The sequence below is a fragment of the Mandrillus leucophaeus genome, unplaced genomic scaffold (assembly GCF_000951045.1).
Source record: "Mandrillus leucophaeus isolate KB7577 unplaced genomic scaffold, Mleu.le_1.0 Scaffold644, whole genome shotgun sequence".
Lineage (NCBI taxonomy): Eukaryota > Metazoa > Chordata > Mammalia > Primates > Cercopithecidae > Mandrillus > Mandrillus leucophaeus.
In genome coordinates, this window is record NW_012106964.1 from 869,220 (window position 1) to 888,848 (window position 19,629).

The 19,629-nt window shown below is 61.5% G+C and overlaps 1 protein-coding gene across 1 annotated transcript in view; it reads left to right on the forward strand.

Annotated features, from left to right (window-relative positions):
• Positions 1–212: 212 nt before the first annotated feature.
• LOC105554473 (brain-specific angiogenesis inhibitor 1-like) overlaps positions 213–19,629 on the forward strand; it is a 30,626-nt gene continuing 11,209 nt past the window's right edge. Inside the window, exons 1-9 of the mRNA XM_012000970.1 lie at positions 213–361; positions 3,218–3,320; positions 4,353–4,503; positions 5,034–5,103; positions 6,648–6,714; positions 8,967–9,052; positions 10,973–11,071; positions 15,535–15,706; positions 19,240–19,335. Coding sequence (XP_011856360.1) covers positions 213–361; positions 3,218–3,320; positions 4,353–4,503; positions 5,034–5,103; positions 6,648–6,714; positions 8,967–9,052; positions 10,973–11,071; positions 15,535–15,706; positions 19,240–19,335 — 993 coding nt within the window. The remainder of the gene's footprint in view (positions 362–3,217; positions 3,321–4,352; positions 4,504–5,033; positions 5,104–6,647; positions 6,715–8,966; positions 9,053–10,972; positions 11,072–15,534; positions 15,707–19,239; positions 19,336–19,629) is intronic.

A 19,629-nucleotide genomic window follows, 5' to 3' on the forward strand; every position in this document is an offset into this window, starting at 1 on the left:
GGGCTTGGCATATGACTGTGGGGCATGGGCAAAGGGCCCATCCTCACGGAGCACAGCCCTGAAAGGGAATTCTCGAGGGCCTGGGCTGGAGAGGAAACCCCTCCTCTGCAGGGGGCGGGCGGGGAGGTGGAGGAGGGGCTGGGTTGGACGCTGGGGGTGTGACCCAAGGCTGCGGGCTCTCAGGCCTCAGTCTTTGGGTCTGCGGAGTAGGCATGCGGGCTGCCTCACTCCCCGCGGTCTCTTCCCGCTCCTCGCAGAACATGGAGAAGGGGACTCTGCCGTCCGTGACGCTCATCGTGGGCTGTGGCGTGTCCTCTCTCACCCTGCTCATGCTGGTCATCATCTACGTGTCCGTGTGGAGGTGGGTGCCGCGCAGGTGCTGGGCACGGGTGGCCATGGCTCCTGCGTCCCACGCCTCTTCCCCTTGAGGTCACGGATGGGGTCGCGGGAGCCCCTCCCTCCCTTTGTCCTCACCTTCCCAATCACCTCCGCCTTTGCCACAGACCCAGCCCTGCTGTGGCCTCTCCAAGGCCGCCACAGGTTCCTGAGGCCACCCCACACACTCATGCTGTGTCCATGCTGCACAAACACAGGGGGTGGGGCCCGGTTCCTGCTGTCCCTCCCCTGAACGTGTTCCCTGGCAATGCCAGACTGAGTTCCCTCCCCAGCTGTGTGTGCCCCCTCTGCCTGTGCTTCCTGGCTTCCTTGTCTACCCTCAGGCCTGCAGGCCAGGCCACAGCCTTCCCCAGACCCCCTGTCAGGCCTTAAGGCCCCAAATCCCTGCTCACTCTCCACCCCAAATTCCCTTTCCCCAAGGCCACAGGGCTCCCAGCCTGCTGTCCATTCTGATTGTGGCCAGTGGGTTTTTGAGGCCACCTGGGCAGGTGTGGCGAGATGTGGAGGAGAGCTCATGTTTGAGCAGTAACATGCCTGTTGAGTGTGTGGACGCGCCTCCAGGCACACCCCGCTATCTGCTCCTGTCCCATTGAGTAGAAGTGTGGAACAGGGAGCAAGGACTCAAGGTCACTCACTGCCCACGGAGCTGAGTGGGGACTCTGCAGGCAGCGCGATGTCAGCCGATAATCGGAACTGACTGCCTGGCTGCTGCCCAAGGTCGGGCACTGGGAGGTCGATGTGGCTGGCGGGGGAAGGGTGGCTGAGCTTTCCTGGAGACAGTGACCGGGTTGTGAGTAGTGGCAGGAGCCCTCCACTGTCCTGCCTGACGGGACAGCATCCGCTGGGCTCTAGGGGGCCTAGGGGGACCATGGTGTTTCCTCTTCCTGGGACCTGCCTTCCCCTAGGGCCTTGATTTCACAAAACATCTGGGGAATTGGGTTCAGGGCCTCTGAACTCAGCTCTGATGTCCTGAGTTCTGAGGAGGTTTTCTGCCGACAGTTTTCAAAGCATCTCCCTTGGTGAGCTCTCTTGGCCATCCCTGTGCCCTGTGAACTGCCGGCAGGGATTGTTCTGTGGTCCCCATGAGGAAGTGGGGACCCAGAGAGAGAACATGATGTGCCCAAGGTCATGCAGCACATCAGGGTCATGTCAGAGCCCCTGAGGCTCAGCCCTGTGCCCTCTACTCTCCACCTGGGTGGACCTCAGTCCCCAAGGGGTGCTGGTGGTGGTGGTGATGGTGGTCCTGGTGGTGGTGTTTATGGTGATGATGGTGGTAATGGTGCTGGTGATTGTGGTGATAGTGATGATGGTGGTGGTGGTGATTGTGGTGGTGGTGATGGTAGTGATGGTGGTGCTGGTGGTGCTGGTGGTGGTGGTGGTGATGATAGTAGTGATGGTGATGGTGATAGTGATGGTTGTCATGGTGTTGGTGGTGCTGGTGCTGGTGATTGTGGTGCTGGTGGTGGTGATAGTGGTAGTGGTGGTTGTGATGGTGGTGGTGATAGTGATGGTAGTGATGGTGGTGGTGATGATCGTGATGGTGGTAATTGCTGGTTGTGATGATGATAGTAGTGATGGTGATAGTGATGGTTGTCATGGTGTTGGTGGTGCTGGTGCTGGTGATTGTGGTGGTGGTGGTTGTGATGGTGGTGGTGATAGTGATGGTAGTGGTGATGATGGTGATGGTGGTAATTGCTGGTTGTGATGGTGGTGATGGTGTGGTGGTGATGGTGTGGTGGTGGTTGTAGTGATGGTGATGGTGGTGATTGTTGTGATGGTGATGGTGGTAGTGATGGTGGTGGTGATGGGAGTGATGGTGATGGTGGTAGTTGCTGGTTGTGGTGGTGATGGTGTGGTGGTGGTGGCGGTGGTGGTAGTGATTGTGATGGTGGTGGTGGTGGTTGTGATGGTGGGGGTGGGGGTGGTGGTGGTAGTGATTCTGATGATGGTGATGGTGGTGATGTGGTGGTAGTGATGGTGGTGATGATGGTGGTAACGGTTGTGATGGTGGTGGTGGTGGTGGTTGTGATGATGGTGGTGGTGCTGGTCCTGGTGATTATGGTGATGGTGGTGATAGTGATGGCAGTGATGGTGATGGTGGTAGTGGTAGTTGTGATGGTGATGGTGATGGTGATGGTGGCAGTGGTAGTTGTGATGGTGATGGTGGTGATGGTGTGGTGGTGGTGGTAGTGATTGTGGTGGTTGTGGTGATGGTGATGGTTGTGATGGTGATGGTGGTGGTGGTGATGGTGTTGGTGGTGCTGGTGATTATGGTGATGGTGTGATGGTGGTGGTGGTGATGGTGGTGGTGGTGATGTGATGGTGATGGTGGTGCTGATGGTGGTGTTTGTGTTGGTAATGGTGATAGTGGTAACGATTGTGATGGTGATGGTGATGCTTATGTTGATAATGGTGATGGTGATAATAATTGTATGATAATGGTGGTGGTGTGATGGTGACGGCGGTGATGGTGGTGGTGATGTGGTGGTGATGGTGGTAGTGATTGTGTGATGATGGTGATTATGGTGATGGTGGTGATGGTGGTACTGATTGTGATGGTGGTGATAGTGGTGATTATGGTGATGGTTGTGTTGGTGATGATGGTAATTGTGTGGTGATGGTTGTGTTGGTGATGATGGTAATTGTGTAGTGATGGTGGTGATGGTATAATGGTGATGATGATGGTGATGGTGGTGGTGCTGTTGTTGACAATGCCTGCAGGAAATGGGGTGGGGCCCTGGTCTTAATGCCACAGGACCACAGCTCCTGTGCAGATGGGGTTCTGTTGGGTGCTGACCTTGGGACCCCACACTCTCCACAGGTACATCCGCTCGGAGCGTTCTGTCATCCTCATCAACTTCTGCCTGTCCATCATCTCCTCCAATGCCCTCATCCTCATCGGGCAGACCCAGACCCGCAACAAGGTAGGCAGCCTTGTGTCCTGTCATGCACCTCCCAGCATCCTCGGGCGGTGAGGATGAACCCCAGGAGGGGCCTGGGCTGTGGGATTCCTGGGAAACTCAGGCAGGTGGGTGTGGGGCAGGAGGAGGCTGCCCCAGCTACAGGGAGTTCCTGCCCTCTGCTGTGGCTACAGGAGCCTGTCAGGGGCTGGTCAGCCGGCTGGAAGGGCAGCTTGTATCCCAGTGTTTCTGTTGGACTTGCCCTTCAGGGTGAGCCTGCTTCAGCCCTGCCCAGCCCGCTATGGGCAGTGGACTCGGCCTCAGCTCAAGCTGCCTCAGGGCTGGGGAGTGGCACCCAAGAAGAGTGGCACTATGGTGACAGAGGCTCCCATGGTCCACCCTCTCACCCCCACCCTCGCCAGCCTTGAAGCTGGCAGCTCATGGTGGGCCCCTGCCTGCCCTCCCCAGACCTGCCATCCCTGGTTCCTACCCTGTGGTCTCCACGCCCCATCCCACTAAGTGTGGCAGGCACAGCCTTTGGCTGGGGGCCTCTGCTTCCTCAAGGGGCCACACTGACAGTGTAGGAGAGAAAATAAAGCAAGAGGCCCGCAGGGAGACAGAGAAGGCCTGGGCCCAGGGCCTGCCGTGTGCTGTGGCAGAAGCTCAGGGCCGCGGCGTGGGTGAGGTTGCCTGCCACTTGCTGTGTGTCCTCGGGGTGTGACATGCCCTCCCTGGACCTTGGGCTTACTACCTCCTGAATGCATGGGCAGGCACCTGGACTTTAAAAGGCCCCTGCTTAGCATTTGGTGTGGCTATGAATGGTGCTGAGGAATACGGAGAGGGAGGGTCTGTTTGTCCCAAGGGGGCTTAGACGGTCAACAACCCATCTCAGGGCAGGGACCAGGTGATCTCTGGATTGCCTTCTGCCTGGGGACCTGGTCGGGTCCCAGCGAGGGTGCTGGGTGCTGGGCCTCCAGCTGCGACAGGCACTCAGTAGGGGCAGGTGTGGGGCCGGGGAGCACCTGCCCAGCCTGTCCTGCCCTCGGCCCCACGCAGGTGGTGTGCACGCTGGTGGCCGCCTTCCTGCACTTCTTCTTCCTGTCCTCCTTCTGCTGGGTGCTCACCGAGGCCTGGCAGTCCTACATGGCCGTGACGGGCCACCTCCGGAACCGCCTCATCCGCAAGCGCTTCCTCTGCCTGGGCTGGGGTGAGCCGCGGCCTCCCCGACCCTCCTGGGCAGATGTTCTTCCTCCTGGCCCCGACTGCTTGTTCTGCCCTGGCAGCCCCTCCTCTCCCCATGCCCTGTGGACCCCTGGGGCCTCAGTTGCTGCTTGGGTGGGCTTCTCCCTCTTCTCTCTCTGGGCCCTCGTTCCTCCATGGAGTCGCCAGGTAAAGCACAGGACACCCAGTTCCCTTTCATGTCTAGATAACAGAAACATTTCTAGCACGAGTATGTCCGGTGCACTGTTTGGGACTTACATATACAAAAAGATGATTCCTGATTTCTCTTCGAGTCAGCTGTGCCGGGCACCCTGTGCGTTCTCTGCTCATGGGACCGCCCCGCGCCCAGCTCCCCAGGCCCTTGCCTTGTTCATCTCCTGCCCCATCTCTTGCTCAGCCCCGTCCTCTGTTGGGGGCTTCAAAAGCCTGGCCCCTGCCCTCCAAGGCAGGGCTGGGAGGAGGTGGAGGCTGGCTGGGGACTTGGATGGGGCCAACGCCCTTTCTCTGCTCTTTCAGGGCTCCCTGCACTGGTGGTGGCCATTTCCGTGGGATTCACCAAGGCCAAAGGGTACAGCACCATGAACTAGTGAGTCGGGGCATTGGGGGTGTGGTGGATGGCCGCATGGCCCCCAGAGCCTTCTGCTGCCCTGGAGGGTGAGGGCTGGCCATGCCTTCCCCCTGTGTGACCCTGACCATCTCACAGAGGCTCAGGGAGGGTGGAGCCCCAGGGACTGGAGGCTGAGCCCCCTGGGCAGCCCCTCCCTGTTGGTCAGCCAGCTTCACCCTGGCAGCCAGCAGTGGGCAGTGGCACTGAAAGAAACCAGGCTCGCAGGGCCCCCCTCGGTCAGTTGGTCCATTAGCCACTCTGAGCCTCAGTTTCCCCATCTGCTCGGTGGGGAGGCCACCTCTGCATGGTGCTGATGAGAGGGAGGGCTGTTTGAGACACAAGCGCTCTGGGCACAGTGGGCACACCCCTACAGCAGGCCTGTGGCAGGCAGGGCAGGGGTCGGAGGCTTATTTCCCAGATGACATCACTGAGACCCTGAAGAGTCAGCTCGACCAGGTCCTTGGGGCCTTAAATGGCAAGCCAGGAAGCTTGCTGTCATCCTAAAAGCAGTGTGGTTCCCAAGGTGGGGGGAGAGGGTCTGGGGCTCAGGATGGGCAGAAGAACTGGGGTGGGGGAGGGGAACCGAGGCTTGGAGGGAGGGCCTGGCTGCAGGGAGGGGAGCAGTGGGAAGCGAGAGGCAGGAGGAAGTGACCGATGCTGGCTGAGTGGGAGGACTGGAGCAGGCCTGGCTCACTCTGGAGCCCCTGGGAACAGGATGTGGCACCCCCTGGAGCCCTGCCCTGAGTGGCCATAGGGAGTGGACATAGCTGAGGGCCCAGGGGGTGAGTGCTGAGAGGGAAATCCAAACACTGTCTCCAGAGATGAGAGAAGCAAACACCTGGCCTGCCGGAGCCAGGGATGGATCAGGAGGGGATGGGGACATTGAAGTGGGGTTCTGAAGGATGAAGAGGAGTTTGTTTGACAGACGACATGGGGTAGGCTGCTCAGGGCAGAGGGAACAGTCCTTATTGGGTTTCAGATTTCCATGGGCACCACAGGTGGTGTCCAGAGATCTGGGGAATGTGGGGCTACTGACTGGGTGGGTGGTGGGGAGGATGCAGACCAGATGTGTGAGCATAGGACCAGGTGTTGAGGCCACGGGGCCTGAGCCTTGTGGGCCAGGGACCTAGCCCCGGCATTCGAGTATCACGTCAGGAAGGAAGGTCTGCCAGAGACCCCAAAAGAAGAGCCAGGAAGGGTCTAGGCCTGGGGAAGGAGGGACAGTCAGGTGACCTTTGCCTTTCCAGCCTGGTGCCCCTGCTGTGTGGCTCTAAGCAGATGGGTCCCCCACTCTGGTACTATCCCCATCTATAAAATGGGAGTGACGATGACTGCCTAGGGGTTCTGAGGATTCTAAGTCTAAAGAGCGGGTGTGACCTGCCCTGCACGCAGAAGGCGCTTAATAAGTGCTAGTTTTCTTCTGCCACTTCCCAGCTCACCTCCCCTACTCCTGAGAGGCCGGTAGTGCCCCTCTGCACGCCCCACTGCACGTGGGCGGTGCTGATGGCCTGTCTCCTCCCCAGCTGCTGGCTCTCCCTGGAGGGAGGACTGCTCTATGCCTTCGTGGGACCGGCTGCTGCCGTTGTGCTGGTACTGACCCGCCTGGACCCCACTCCCTGCAACCCTGTCCGGGCCCCCCACCTGCCTCCTGGGCCTCGGTGCTCTCTCCTGCCCCAGGCTGTGCACCTGCTGTCCCTTCAGGACGGCCCTCATCACCAGGGAGTGGGGGTGCCCACAGCCCCGCTCTGACCTGCCCTCAGCGTGCGGTGTAGGGGCTGGGCCAGGGTAGTGACCCTTCACACCTGTGAGTCTCAGCTTGCCTGATTATTGGGCGCCAGCTGTGTACCTGCCAGGAGATCCCCACGGGTGTGGTGAGTGGCATGGGAGGAAGCTGGGGACGGACAGGTGATGCGAGCAGCGGGGAGCTACAGGCTAGACCTGGGTTGTGGGTGTCTGGCCCCAGAGCGCCAGATGTGAGGCTGGTGACCAGGGCTGCTTGCCCCTTTGGGGGCCCCAGTGAGGACCTTCCCTGTGTGGGTCCTTGGACTTTCCTTCCCACTCTTCTCCCACCTTTGTGTGGAGGAAGGCAAGACTGTGGCAGGTGGCATGCAGGGTCACTGTCCCGGGGTCACAGATGAGCAGTAGACTGGGGGACCTGCCTGGGGTCACTGGCCTCTACTGGGTCCAGCTCTGAGCCTGCTTAGCCAGTCCCCGTCCCTCTACTCTGGCAGAGCACCAGGGTTCACACCCAGCATCACCTCCCCTCCCCTCTCCCCCCAGGAGAGGCCATCCTTGTCCAGTAATTCCTGCCATCATGAGCGGTGTCTCTGTAGGGCCACACCCCCTTCTAGTGGGGACTCAGGCACAGGCTGGACCCAGCAGAGAAACGTGCATGGGGGGTGAGGGGGTGCTAGCCCTGTAGGGGCAGTTGGGGAGCCTAGTGGGGGTTGGAGGGGCAGTGGGGCGCCATCCCTGGGCAGCCCCAGACCCCTCCTCACAGTCCTGGCTGTGGAATCCCACCTTCTTTATTCCTTCCTCCAGCCAGGAGGCAGGGGAGGAGTGGGGTACCTGTCAGCACCTCTAGAGCTGGCCTCAGTGCCAGCTGGGCAGTGCCCCAGGCACCTGGGGATGGAGGTTGTGGGAAAGGGGACGGAGACAGGAGCCCTACCCCCGTACAGCCCTCCTCAGGATGTGTCAGGAAGGCGGTCTAACTCAGGCGGCTGTGCGACCTGAGCCCCAGCAGCCCCTCCTGTCCTTGGGACCACGTGCTGCAGGCCAGACAGAGCCTGCTGCAGGCAATGGCCCGTCACTGGGGCCCATCCTCTCTTCTCTGCTCCGGCCCCATCAGAAAACTAGGCTGCCCAGGAAAGAGGGCACCGCCCATCAGGCTGGCCAAGGCTGTGATGTGGGTGTCTGGGAACCGCATCCATTGTGGAAAGCAGGCCGGGCGTGTGGTTGTGAGCCCTAAGCTGGAGGGCTGCACAGTCTACCACCCTGGTCTTCTGGACGTGAAATGCCTAGTCCAGGGGTCCATGGAGTCCTGGGGTCTCCCGGCCTCCAGCTTCTGGAACCTGGGCCTGAGGAAGTCAGGCCTTGCCCCTCGGGGTCCTGGCAGCATCTTTCTGCAGAGTGGGGATGCAGGAGGAGGGCCTCAGGGAGCCTCTGGCAGTTGGGGAGCAGAGAATATGGCCTGAGACTCCTCCTTCCCCTTCGCAGAGGAGGCCGGGAGACGGGAGGAGACCCCCAGATGCTCAGGGCCAGTGGCTTCCCCGGGGTGCTCCGGAAACAGCTCTTGCCTTGAGTGGTAGCCTGGACAGTGGCAGGCATGGGAGACTCATATTGGAGCCCAAGAAGAGCCTCCCTGGGTGCAGGCGCCCAGCCGGGGCCCTTACGGGGTGGGCAGTTAGTTTGATGAATAGAAGAGGGAGATCAGGAAGGAAGTCTAGAGAGAGGAGGTGGCCTGCCCAGAGCAGAGAGCCAGGAGGCGTGTGGCCCCAGGGAGAGCCAGGATTGGTGTCCCTTAGGCAGGTTTCAGCTGCAGGCTGGCAAGGGCCTCTGGACCCTGTGGGTGCGGAACTCCCTGGTGGAAGGGATGCAAGGAGCACAGCAGAGGTGCTGACGGTGGGGGTGACACACACAGAGGGCCCTGCATGGTTGGCAGCTGGGCTGGAGGTCACCTGACATCACGTCAGGCACTGGGGTTCCTGTGATGGAGGCACGGGAGGTGACCCTGAGTGTGGTAGGGGGTCATGGTCAGCATAGCCATCTTCAGTCCAACCAGTGTCGGCGCTGAGCCTACGGCGGCCCCCACCCCCACACTCCCACCCCTGTCTACCCGGCAGGTGAACATGGTCATTGGGATCCTGGTGTTCAACAAGCTCGTGTCCAAAGATGGCATCACGGACAAGAAGCTGAAGGAGCGGGCAGGGTAGGACCAGGGCCATGCGGCTCCTTGCCCACCCAGCCCCGGGCTCCTGGGGGATGGAGGATGCTCCATGCCCAGTCCGAGACTGCATGTCCAGGGTCCCTGGAGTGGGTGGGGAGACGGAGGCACTGAGTACAGAGGCCCCTTAGGCTGAGCCAGCCCCTCTCACTGTGCCACGGTTGCTCCATCTCACCTGGGCAGGGTGGACCCCGTAAAGTCCTCAGAAGCGGTGAAACTGATTGTGCAGGGACACCCCACCTCTGCCCGGCTCACAGGGTGGCAGCAGGGCACCCCCAATGCTGGGTGCTGGGGGTCCCTGGTCTCCCACTCCCCTACCACAAGGTTTGCTCCATGGCCGGGGGAGAATGTCACCTGTCCATGCAGAGACTCCCTGTCCTTGTGGGATCTGCATCATGAGGAGGACGGTGCAGGAGACAGGTGGAGCTGATGCTCCTCCCTCCGGGGAACCCAAGCCCAGGGAGTGCTCTCAGCACAGCAGCTGACAGGGCCCAGGAGCAGAGTGGAGGCGCTTGGGATGTTTGGCTGCGCCCACCTTTCAGGGACAGGGACGAGGTCCTGGGCACAGAGGGGAAGCTGCGGGGTGTGGGGAGGTGACTAGGGCGGACGAGCCCCTCTTTGTCCTCCCGCCCCCCCGGCCCCCCGCCCCTCACCTCTGCCTGCTTCTCTGTGTCCTCCAGCCCTGGCTGGTGTCTGTGTGGGCCCCTCCCCTCCGTGCCAGTCTTGCTTGGATGCTCGGTCTCTCTCTGTCTCTCTCTCTGTTCCTGTCTCTGTCTCTTCTTGGCTCCTCCTGTCCCCAGTGAACAGAAGCTTCAGGAAGCCTTCCCCTTGGGTGCCTGTGGGTTCTGGTCCTGGTTAGGAACCAGCTGAGTTGGCCTCTGATGCTGAGTATGTGGAGTGGCCCTGGGGTCTGTCACTCGGGGTGGGAGTCCTGGTGCTTTGTCTCCTGGCCTGGGAAATGGAGGCTGGAACAGATTTCTCTAAGGCTTCGCCCCACCTGCCCCCGTAACACCCTGTCCCACACTGCTCCCGAGACAGCGGTCACACTCAGAAGAGGTCCCCAGGGCTGCACATCCGGGGTCTGAGCATGGCAGGCTGCCTGCCGTTACCTGGTCGTAAGAGCAGCAGTGATCTCGGGTGCTCACCCAGTGTGGATGTTTTGTTTGCTGCTTAGAATAACCATGGTGGCAGATTCTGTGGTTATGTTCCCATCTTACAGCTGAGTAAATGGAGGTTTAGGGAGGGTGAGTGACTGGTGGAGCTGAGCTTCCAGCCCAGGTGGGCACACACTAGAGCCAAGCCCAGGCAGCCCGTACTCTGCCCACCTCGCCCTGTGTGTGCAACGGGCCAGCTTCGTGAGGTACACACATCCTGGGAGCACACCCAGACCCGCCTGCATGTCCGTGTGGGATTCACTGCCCACATAGACAGGGATGGAGGTTGGGGTGGAGGGGTGCCCAGTACACTGGTCTATGTGTGCACGCACGCCCGCACACATGGGCGCACACACGTGGGCATACACATGCCAGGAGGACCTGCACGAGGTCCCTGCCCAGGTTGGCTCCCTCTCAGACACACGGGAAGGGGAGCGGAAGGTGCAGTGGCCTCGTTTTGGAAATTTTGCCACTTTGTGCAGACGGAGTCAGGGTCTACCCTCAGTTGAGCACAGGAGCGCCATGCTGCCTCCCCCCACGCCTGCCACGTGCAGCTCACAGCCCTGCCCACCACAGCGCCCACGCCCAAGGCCTGAGCTTGTGAAGTGGCCGAGAGCCCCCAGGACCATCCCTGTCGGAGCCCAGGCTGGACTCCTGAGTGGCTGGTTTTGCACTTTGGCCCCGCCCCTCCCGCCTGGGTTCAGAGAGCAGAGCGCTTGCCTTTGTTTCAGCCTTTTAATTTCACTTGCAGTCAGCCGCCCCCGCACCCCCTCGGGTGCACCCTCAAGTGTGCCGAGTGTGGAGTCCTCTCTGCCGCCGATGCCACCTCCGACGCCACCAGTAACGCCATGTTAGTGCCTCTGCTGCCACCTCCCTCCTAGGCCCACCCTTGGGGCTCTGCGCTCTCTGAGTCACTTTTTGTTTGTTTTATGTTTATCTTTCATTTCTTCCTTTTCTGCCGTCCACTCTGGGTTTCTAGGCCACTCCTGTCCCCCGACCCACTGCCCCCAGCTCCTCCTTCCGTCCTGCCCATAGGCCTGCTCTAGGCCTGGCAGCACAAGGCACCACGGGTGCAGGGCGTGGGGCTGGGCCTGGGCATGGGTGGAGTGCAGCTGTGGGCCGGGTTGCGGTTGGGAAGGAGCGGTCAGTCCTGTCCTTCCAGGGCCCGAGTGTGTGCCAGGCTGCAAGCTGTGGTTTGTTGGTTCTGGAGTTGAACCCCCACCCCCACCCCGGTGCTGCTGGCATGGAGCCCAGGCTGGCTGATGCTTGGGCAGGGGTCTGTGCCCGACAGCCCCGCAGCTCTGTGGTGGGGTGAGGAGACTGGCCCTGGCTTGCCTAATGGGAAGCTTCCCTCCCTGTGAGTGCACGTGAGCACGCATGTGAGAGCATGGCCAGGTGTGTGTGCACGCATGTGAGTGTGCATGCGTGCCAGTGGGTGTGTGCGCGCCTATGCAAGAGTGTCACCAGGTGTGTGTGTGTGTATGAGTGCATATGTGAGTGTACATGGGTGTGTGTTCGTGTGGGAGAGCATGACCAGGTGTGTGTATGCGCGCACGCCCATGTGAGAGCACTTACTTTCGTTCCAGGCTTTTAATTTCGCTTGTAGCCTACTGCCCCAGTACCCCCTTCGGCACGCCCTCAGGTGTACTGAGTGTGGAGTTCTCTGCTGCTGCCACCACTGGGGCCACAAGTGTGCAAGTGTGTGTACAGGTGTGAGAATGTGCCTGGATGTGTGCAAGCATCATCTGTGTGAGTGCAACCCGGTGTGCCTACATGTGAGTGTGCATCTATGTGGCATATGTGTGAGCGTGCATTTATGTGTGTGTATGTGTGAGCGTGCATCTGTGTGTGTACCTGTGAGCATGCATCTATGTGTGTGAGTGCGGCCCAGTGTGTGTATGTGTGAGCGTGCATCTGTGTGAGCGCAACTGGTGTGCCTACGTATGAGCATCTATGTGTGCGTGTGAGCGTGCATCTATGCGTATGTGTGAGCGTGCATCTGTGTGTGTACCTGTGAGCGTGCATCTGTGTGTGAGTGCAACCCAGTGTGTGTATGTGTGGGTGTGCATGATGTGTGAGTGCAACCTGGTATTTTGTGTGGGCATGTGTGTATATGTGTGTGTATATAATCGGGCATGTGCCTGTGTGTGCAAGTGTGTGCATGTGGGTCTGCATGTGAGTATTGTGTACGTGGGAGTGTGTTTTTGGTGAGTGTGTGAATGCGTGTGTGTGTGTGCGCGCGCATGTGTGCCTGAGAGCAAGAAGCAACCAGGGCCAAGGGAACAGGGAAGGAAGTGCTCAGAGTCAGTGGCTGCTCTGCTGGCTTGGGCAGCCTTAGGGGCTGTGTGTAGGGAGGGCGGTTTGGGCTCAGGTGGGTGGGGCCGGTTGGCCTAGAGTGTCTGGGCTTTCCAGTCTGAGGGGTCATCTTGTCCATGCCCTGCCTCCCTCAACCCAAGGTGAGCCTTCACGGCCGCACCCCCAGGCGCATACCCCTGTACCCTCCTGCTTTGCTCCCTGAGCCAGGCACTAGGGGCCCAGGGTTTTAGGAGCCATAGGAGAAAGAGCTCTGGGCCCTGGTGCTGTGCAGATGCGAGTCGGGGTGAGGCTAGCCTGGGTGGGAGGAGTAAGCTCGGAGTTGGGGCGGTGTCCACACTGGCCTGCCAGGCCCTGGGAAGTTCCGGTTCTTTGGGGCTAGTTTGCACTTGCTTTGTCTCAACACCAGTGTTGGGGCGGAGGCTGTGAGATCGGCCCTGTCTCATTCCATCAGAGAGAAGCGGAGGCCACACAGATGTTCCCTTTAAAGTTACTCAGAGCCTCTCCCCACACGCCGGGCACCTGCCTCTCCAGCCGGGAGCAGGTGCGGTGCAGCTGGGCACTCCTGGCCTCCCCTTCAGCGGCTCCCGGGCCTTTCTGCTTCCTTCCCACCGCGCTCCGCAGAAATGTTTCCAAGCTACAGAGGCCGAGCTGCGGTGTGGGAGTAATTTACGGGGCCCCAGACCCCAGGCCGCCTGCCAACGGCGGCAGATCAGGCTGTAAATGTCAGGCCTGGAGACCCAGCCCCCTGTTGGGCAGCAGCAGGGGTGACTGGCAGCAGGCAAAGAAGTCTCCATGGGGAGCGAGGCCCTGCACCTCCTCTCAGAACCTGGGTGAGGAGAGGTGTCCAGGGTCCTGGCTCAAAGAATACCAGCTTTGGAAGGGAGAAGAGAGATTCTCCAGCTTATAGCCATGGGAAAACCAAGGCCCCAGCCGAGGGGTCCTACTCTGTGTCAGTGAGTCATTCCTTGGCTCTGTGAATATTGATGGAGGGCCTCCTCATCACAGGCTCTGTGCCAGGTGCAGGGACACAGCAGTGAGTGACAGCCGGGGCCCTGTCTGCTGCCGCAGCCTGGAGGGAGTGGCACCATCATGGGCAAGGGAGGCCTCTCCGGCCGCCTAAGTTCCCAGGCAGGGAGTGCGGGGGGAGCAGGGGTAGGCTCTCCAGGGCCAGAGGAAGGGCGAAGGAGGTTGGGGGCCCTTAGCAGACTCCAAAGCTGTGCAGGAAGAGGGAGTCCCATGAGGCTGTTAGAGCCCATCCTATGCCCAAGAGCAGGAGGGGCAGCTGTGTGGCCAGGGCCACCGTACCCTGAGACCTGGGAGGCACTGGCTGTGCAAGCCCAGGCCCTCTGTCCGGGTGCTGCTCCGGGCTCTGGGCCTGCACGTGTCCTAGCCATGGGTTTGTGGTAACGCCTGAGGCTGGGGCCAGACAGATCACCACCAGACAGCATCACTGAAGAAAAGCAGGCCCAGGCCTGGGGTAGAGGGCTGGGCGGAGGAGGGGAGGAAGAGAGTCCAGGAGGTGGCATGGGGGGCTGGGCCTGCTGGGAGGTCCCAAGAGATGGAGACACATTTCCCTTGGGGGCTGGGCCCTGCACGGATGTCCCGCACTAGGGGTGGGAGCAGCACTGGTGGCCAAGCTACGCTGGAGAGGGCTGAGGAGCAGAGCATGCGGTTTTGGGGGCCTTGTCTTGGCAGACTCCAGGTCATTCCAGCATCTCTCCTGCCAGCCCTCATGTGCCAGCTACTGCCTGGCATTCTGACCCAGAATGGATCCCCTACTCCCTATTCAGTCCACTTGCCCCAGCTCCCCCTGCCTGCAGGGCAATCCTGTGCAGGAGGAGGGGAGGAGGGAAGGAGGGAAGCTGGCGCCAGCACCCATTCCTGGTGGCGATGACAGTCCTGCAGGCTGTGGGGCCCCCTACGGGCAGGCACAGGACCACCTCCTGAGCACTTGCCATGGCCGGGGTCCTGCTGGCCTCTGTCGGTGTCCCACAGCCCTGGGAAGCAGCTTGGTGTCCCCACTGTGAGGAGGAGAGCACAGGCTCAGAGGCCACCACAGAACCCAGTGGGTTGATGTGGGGAGGGGCCCAGGTCTTCACTGCTCCCAGCGAGGCTGGGCTGCAGGGGCAGGAGCGAGGGCTGCTGTGGGGCTCCTGGAGGACTCCCTGGGAGAGGGGGTGGCACTGAGGGGCAGAGGCAGCAGGACAGGTCTATAGGCAGGTGGCCGCTGGGGCTCAGGAGGCATGGGCGGAGCTGGCCCGCGAAGAAGAGGAGGCGCCTGCCCGTCTGTCTGTTGTCTCTGTCTCTCCTCTGCTCCTCCCCTGCTGGCTTTGTCCGTCCGTCTGTCCTCTATCTCATTCCCTCCAAGCTTCTCCCTCCCTCCAGGTCTCTGAGTTCCGGGCTCCACCCTCTCTCCCCACCATGGCCATCTTACTCTGCCCTTCAGGGCCTGGACCCCTCGCCTGGGGCCTGTAGGCTGTCTGAGGGGCCTGGACCAGGGGATCCTACTTGGCCCACCCCACACCAGACAGCCCATCTCCCTCCAGCCTGTCTCCCCTCCCCCGTCACCTCCTAGACTGTCAGGAACCTGGATCTTCCCCAAAGAGCCCTTCCCCCTTGCCCAGCTTCCCAGGACCTCCCTCCTGAGTCCCTGGGTCCCCTCAGAGGCCTCGGGCTTGGAGGGGGGGTGCTGGGACCTCAGTGTTGACGGTGGGCTCCTCCCTAGCCTGGGGGATGGGCTCCAGAGGGAAGGGGCAGAGCATGGGACAGGATTGGGGGAGCCCTAGGGAGGAGAGAGGGTGCAGACGCAGCCTGGGCGGTGGAGGACCCCTAGGGAGACTCACCCCAGAGAAGATGTACTGCTTGACCCAGGCCCCCAGAGACAGAGACGAGGCCTTAGGGCTGGGTCCCCACCAAGGCCTGGAGATGCAGGGTTCAGGGCAGGGTGTCCCTGGGGGCAGGGGCTGGGGCGGCAGCGCTGACGCCCTCCATCCCCAGGGCCTCCCTGTGGAGCTCCTGCGTGGTGCTGCCGCTGCTGGCGCTGACCTGGATGTCGGCCGTGCTCGCCGTCACCGACCGCCGCTCCGCCCTCTTCCAGATCCTCTTCGCCGTCTTCGACTCGCTGGAGGGCTTCGTCATCGTCATGGTGCACTGTATCCTCCGTAGAGAGGTGGGTGGGACAGCCTCTGTCGGGCCGGGTTCCTATAGGGTCCTGGGGCTGCTGGGTGGCCTCCTCCTTCCCCGAGGACTTTGGCAGGGAGATTGTGGGTAGGTGCAGCGTCCGTGGCCCTGATGCATCTGCAGGCCTCGGTGGTCCAGAGAGCGGGGTCTGCAGGTGAGCGTGTCCCCCCTACTGTCCCTGGGAGCGGCCCAGGCAGTGCAGCACCTTCCCAAGGATGCCCTGCACCTGGCTTAGGGGCGTGGAGGACATGGGGCCCCCATCCTCAAGGGCCCCCATCCTCAAGGGGCCTACAGGAGCAAGGAAGCCAGCAGCAGAAGTAGACAGCTTCCAGGGCAATAGAGACTCCTGCTTCTGGCGTTTTCTGGATCTTTCCAGAAGGTGTCACTAGAAGGTTTTCACCAAACTACATCCCAGCTACCACCTGGTGGCCACAATCGGGATGCTCTTGCGGAGGCTGGAGTGTGGGAAAGCTGCATGGCGACCTCAGTGGACGAGGACACCAGCTTCCAGATCAGCACCAGAACGGCAGAAGGCCCAGGAGCGGGGTGGCCACCTCCCTCTTCCTGGGTCCCCCTGGAGAGACCACAGAGGGACTATTGAAAAGTACACAGGTTCCCAAGGATGAAGAATTCGGGAGAAGCCGACAGCAGGGGAGCTGGCAGGTGGAGAAGCAGGATGAGAAGTGCGGCCCCAGCTGACTGGAGACAGCTCAGGCCTCGGCCAGCTGTAGGGAGCCAGACAGGGTGGCAGGAGTGGGACCCGCTGCCTCCCCAGGATCTCTGGCAGCCACAGGAACGTCAGGCGTGGGTGCCCTGGTTTTCCAGGCCTTAGGTGGCGATTTCCATCCCAGTCTGGAAGGGCAGGGCTGCCCTGCTTGGCCTCCCCGGCCTGGGCCTCACTCTCTGGGCAGAGTGAACAGAGGGGCTCTGGCCTGGGGCAGCCGGCACAGCTGAAGATGGGGGTGCCACCTGGAGACAAGTGGGGAAGTGGACACGCTGAGCCTGGGTCACGTGTCAGCTCTGGCCTCCCAGACCCAAACCTCTGCAGGGAGGTGTGAACACCCCTCTCGAGGCAATCTGATTTCGAGGAAAGACGGGAGGAAGAGCCGGAGTTCTGATGTCCAGCAGTGAAACGGCTCCCATACCAGCCAGCCACCAGCTGGACAGTGCTCCACACTTACATCCCAGCGGCTCCTCATGAGGACAGCAGAGCTCCTGTTAGAGCTGCAACCCACCCAGACAAGCAGGAAAACAGCGTGGGGACAGAGGCAGCCCAGGAAGGAGAAACCTCACTGACCCCTCCTTATCCTCACCTGGGAGAAGTCGCTCACCCTGGTGAGCAACACATGGGCCAGGCGCTGGCCCCAGCAATGAACTCATGTTAGTGAATCTCACGGCACCTCCTAAAGCAGGTGCCATCTGCTCTGTTCCACAGACAGGATAGCTCCAGGGAGCTCATCACGGGAGCTTGTCACCATGGCTGGGATTTGAGGCCAGGCAGTTCTCTGAGGCCACACTCCTGGCCCTCAGCACCTGGCTTCTGTGAAACAAGAACAGTAGCCTATGAAAAAGGAACAAGAAGAGACTTGTGGAAATTAAAAACAGAGAGCAGCTCAAAACTCAGTAGAAGGAAAATGGAGGCAAAATGTTTCACAAAATAGAAAAGATGGAAATTGGAGAGATTTCTCAAGCAACTAGGCGAATCCCCAAGGACCAACTGACCGGTGATGGGAGCTGCAAAGGAGACAGTGAAAAGGAGGAGCTCCAGGCAGGCAGAGCCCGGGGCCACCCGGAGCAGAGAGCTGGCGCTGGGGGTCTCAGATGTGCAAGAAGCCTCCTGGTTGTCACATGGGGTCGGAGAAGAAGGGGACCCGGCATGCTCCCATGGTGGCTGGGGACAGAGGACACCAGGGCCAGACTTCCCTGAAGCCCCCAGTGAGCTCCCAGCCCCTGCGTGTGGGTTGCATGCTGCAGGGCCTTCAAGGTCCTGCCCAGAGAGGGCTTCCGCCTGGGCCTGGTAGCAGGGGGCCTCGAGCCCTACCCTGGTCCTCAGCCTCAGGGGTGGTGGCCAGGGCTGCAGGGCGCGCTGAGGAGGCTGGGCCAGGTGGAGGCCATGCCAGGCAGCCCAGCCGGCCCTGTGGCCTGGGACACTCCTGCAGATGGGCAGGTCAGTCCCTTGTCTACCAATGAAGCCGGGGCCTCCTGGGCTAAGGCTGGCTCGGGCGTTCCCGGAGAGGGTACTGGAGGGACTTGGGGAGCCCCAGCTCCTCTGCTCGCCCACAGAGAACACTTCCCTACTTGCCTGTGGGACCGGGCACACGCTAGGTGCCCAGTAGGCATTTGCAGGGCAAGTCCGTGAGGGAGAGGATGGCAGGAAGGCACACCTGTCGTGGCGGCCTGGAGTCCTTAGCTGGTGTCCAGGGGTCAGAGGCCAGCGAGACCCTGGCTTCCAGGCCTGGCCCTGCCTCTGACCAGCTGTGAAGCCATGGACAATTCTCTTGCCCACTCTGGGCCTCGGTCCCCATCTGCCTGATGAGAGGGGTGGGCTGGGTGTCCTCAGCCCCCCAGCAGCATGAAGCAGAGCACTGGGTGAGGGAACGGGGCCACAGGTCCGTGGTTGAGTGGGTAGGTAGGTGGGTGCCTGGAAACCAGGAGCCCCAGCTTGCCCTCTTTCTGCTTCTGCCAACTTCTATTTGGATGCCTCCTCCAGGAAGCCCTCTGTGCTTTCATGCCCCCCCACCCCCAAGGATTCCTTTATACACTGTTACCACCGGATGGAGTGTCAGTGTGCTGCCCAGAGCAGCCAGCAGGAGGTGGCTGCTGGCCCCAGGGGAGGGACAGTTGACATTCCTAGATGATGTCTTTACCTCCTTGGGAGCTCCCTGTCCGTAAGCTCTGTGCTGGCCGCTGGGTAGGTCTTCCTCTGTAGCCCCTCCTACAGAGCCTGCTGCCGTCATCACCACTGTCCCCCCGAAGAGTGGGTGGCCGTGAAGGGTGAAATCCCCCTTGACAGAGTGTGCCGTTCCCAGTGGGGTGGCTGTGGGGAAGGGCCAGGCTCACGGTCCCTGGCACAGCACCCCACGCCTCCAGCGGACACTCCCAGGGCACTGAGGGCCAGGCTTTCCACTGGCTCAGAGGCGGCAACGACGCTGAGGCTGCTGGAGATGCAGGCCGGGCCCAGGGACATCTTCGGCCCCCCGCAGGTCATTGCAGGTTCTCTCAGGCAGACCTTGGCCCGAGGGCCTGCAGCAGCTCTCGGCGACTGGGAGCTCGGTAGAGAGAATCTCAGGGGAGGGGTAGGCTCTTCCCCTCCTGGGGTCTCGTTTCCCCTTCTCCACCCAGTGGGTCATGACCCTGCAGACCAGAGGTGGCCCTGTGAGGAGGCCTCCCGCTGGGGGGCCCTGCCCTTCCCCGAGACGCCCGCCCCCCATCCCCCACCCCGGAGATGCTGCTCACCTGATCTGGCGCTGGCGCAGGGTAGGGGCGTGGCTACCACTGAGGTGCGCGGCTCTCCCTCCCCAGGTCCAGGACGCTGTGAAATGCCGTGTGGTTGACCGGCAGGAGGAGGGCAACGGGGACTCGGGAGGCTCCTTCCAGAACGGCCACGCACAGCTCATGGTAGGACTCAGGGCCCGGGGACTCAGGCTGCCCCACCCACCTTGTACCCCCGCCGGGTGCCTCCAGGCCCTCACCGTGCCCCAAGCTCCCCTAGGCCCCAGCAGCCCTGCTGAGAGGAGCTCTGAACCCAGTGTGCAGCTGGGAAAACTGAGGGTCGCCAAGTGGAACCCCTGGTCCGGGGTTTCCAGCTGGGAAGGGCTGAGCTGAGTTTGGAGGTCTCAGCGGAGGCTGCCTCCACCCCACACTCACCCCCGCTGGCAGCGGTGCCTGTCTGGCTGGACACCGCCCTCTGAG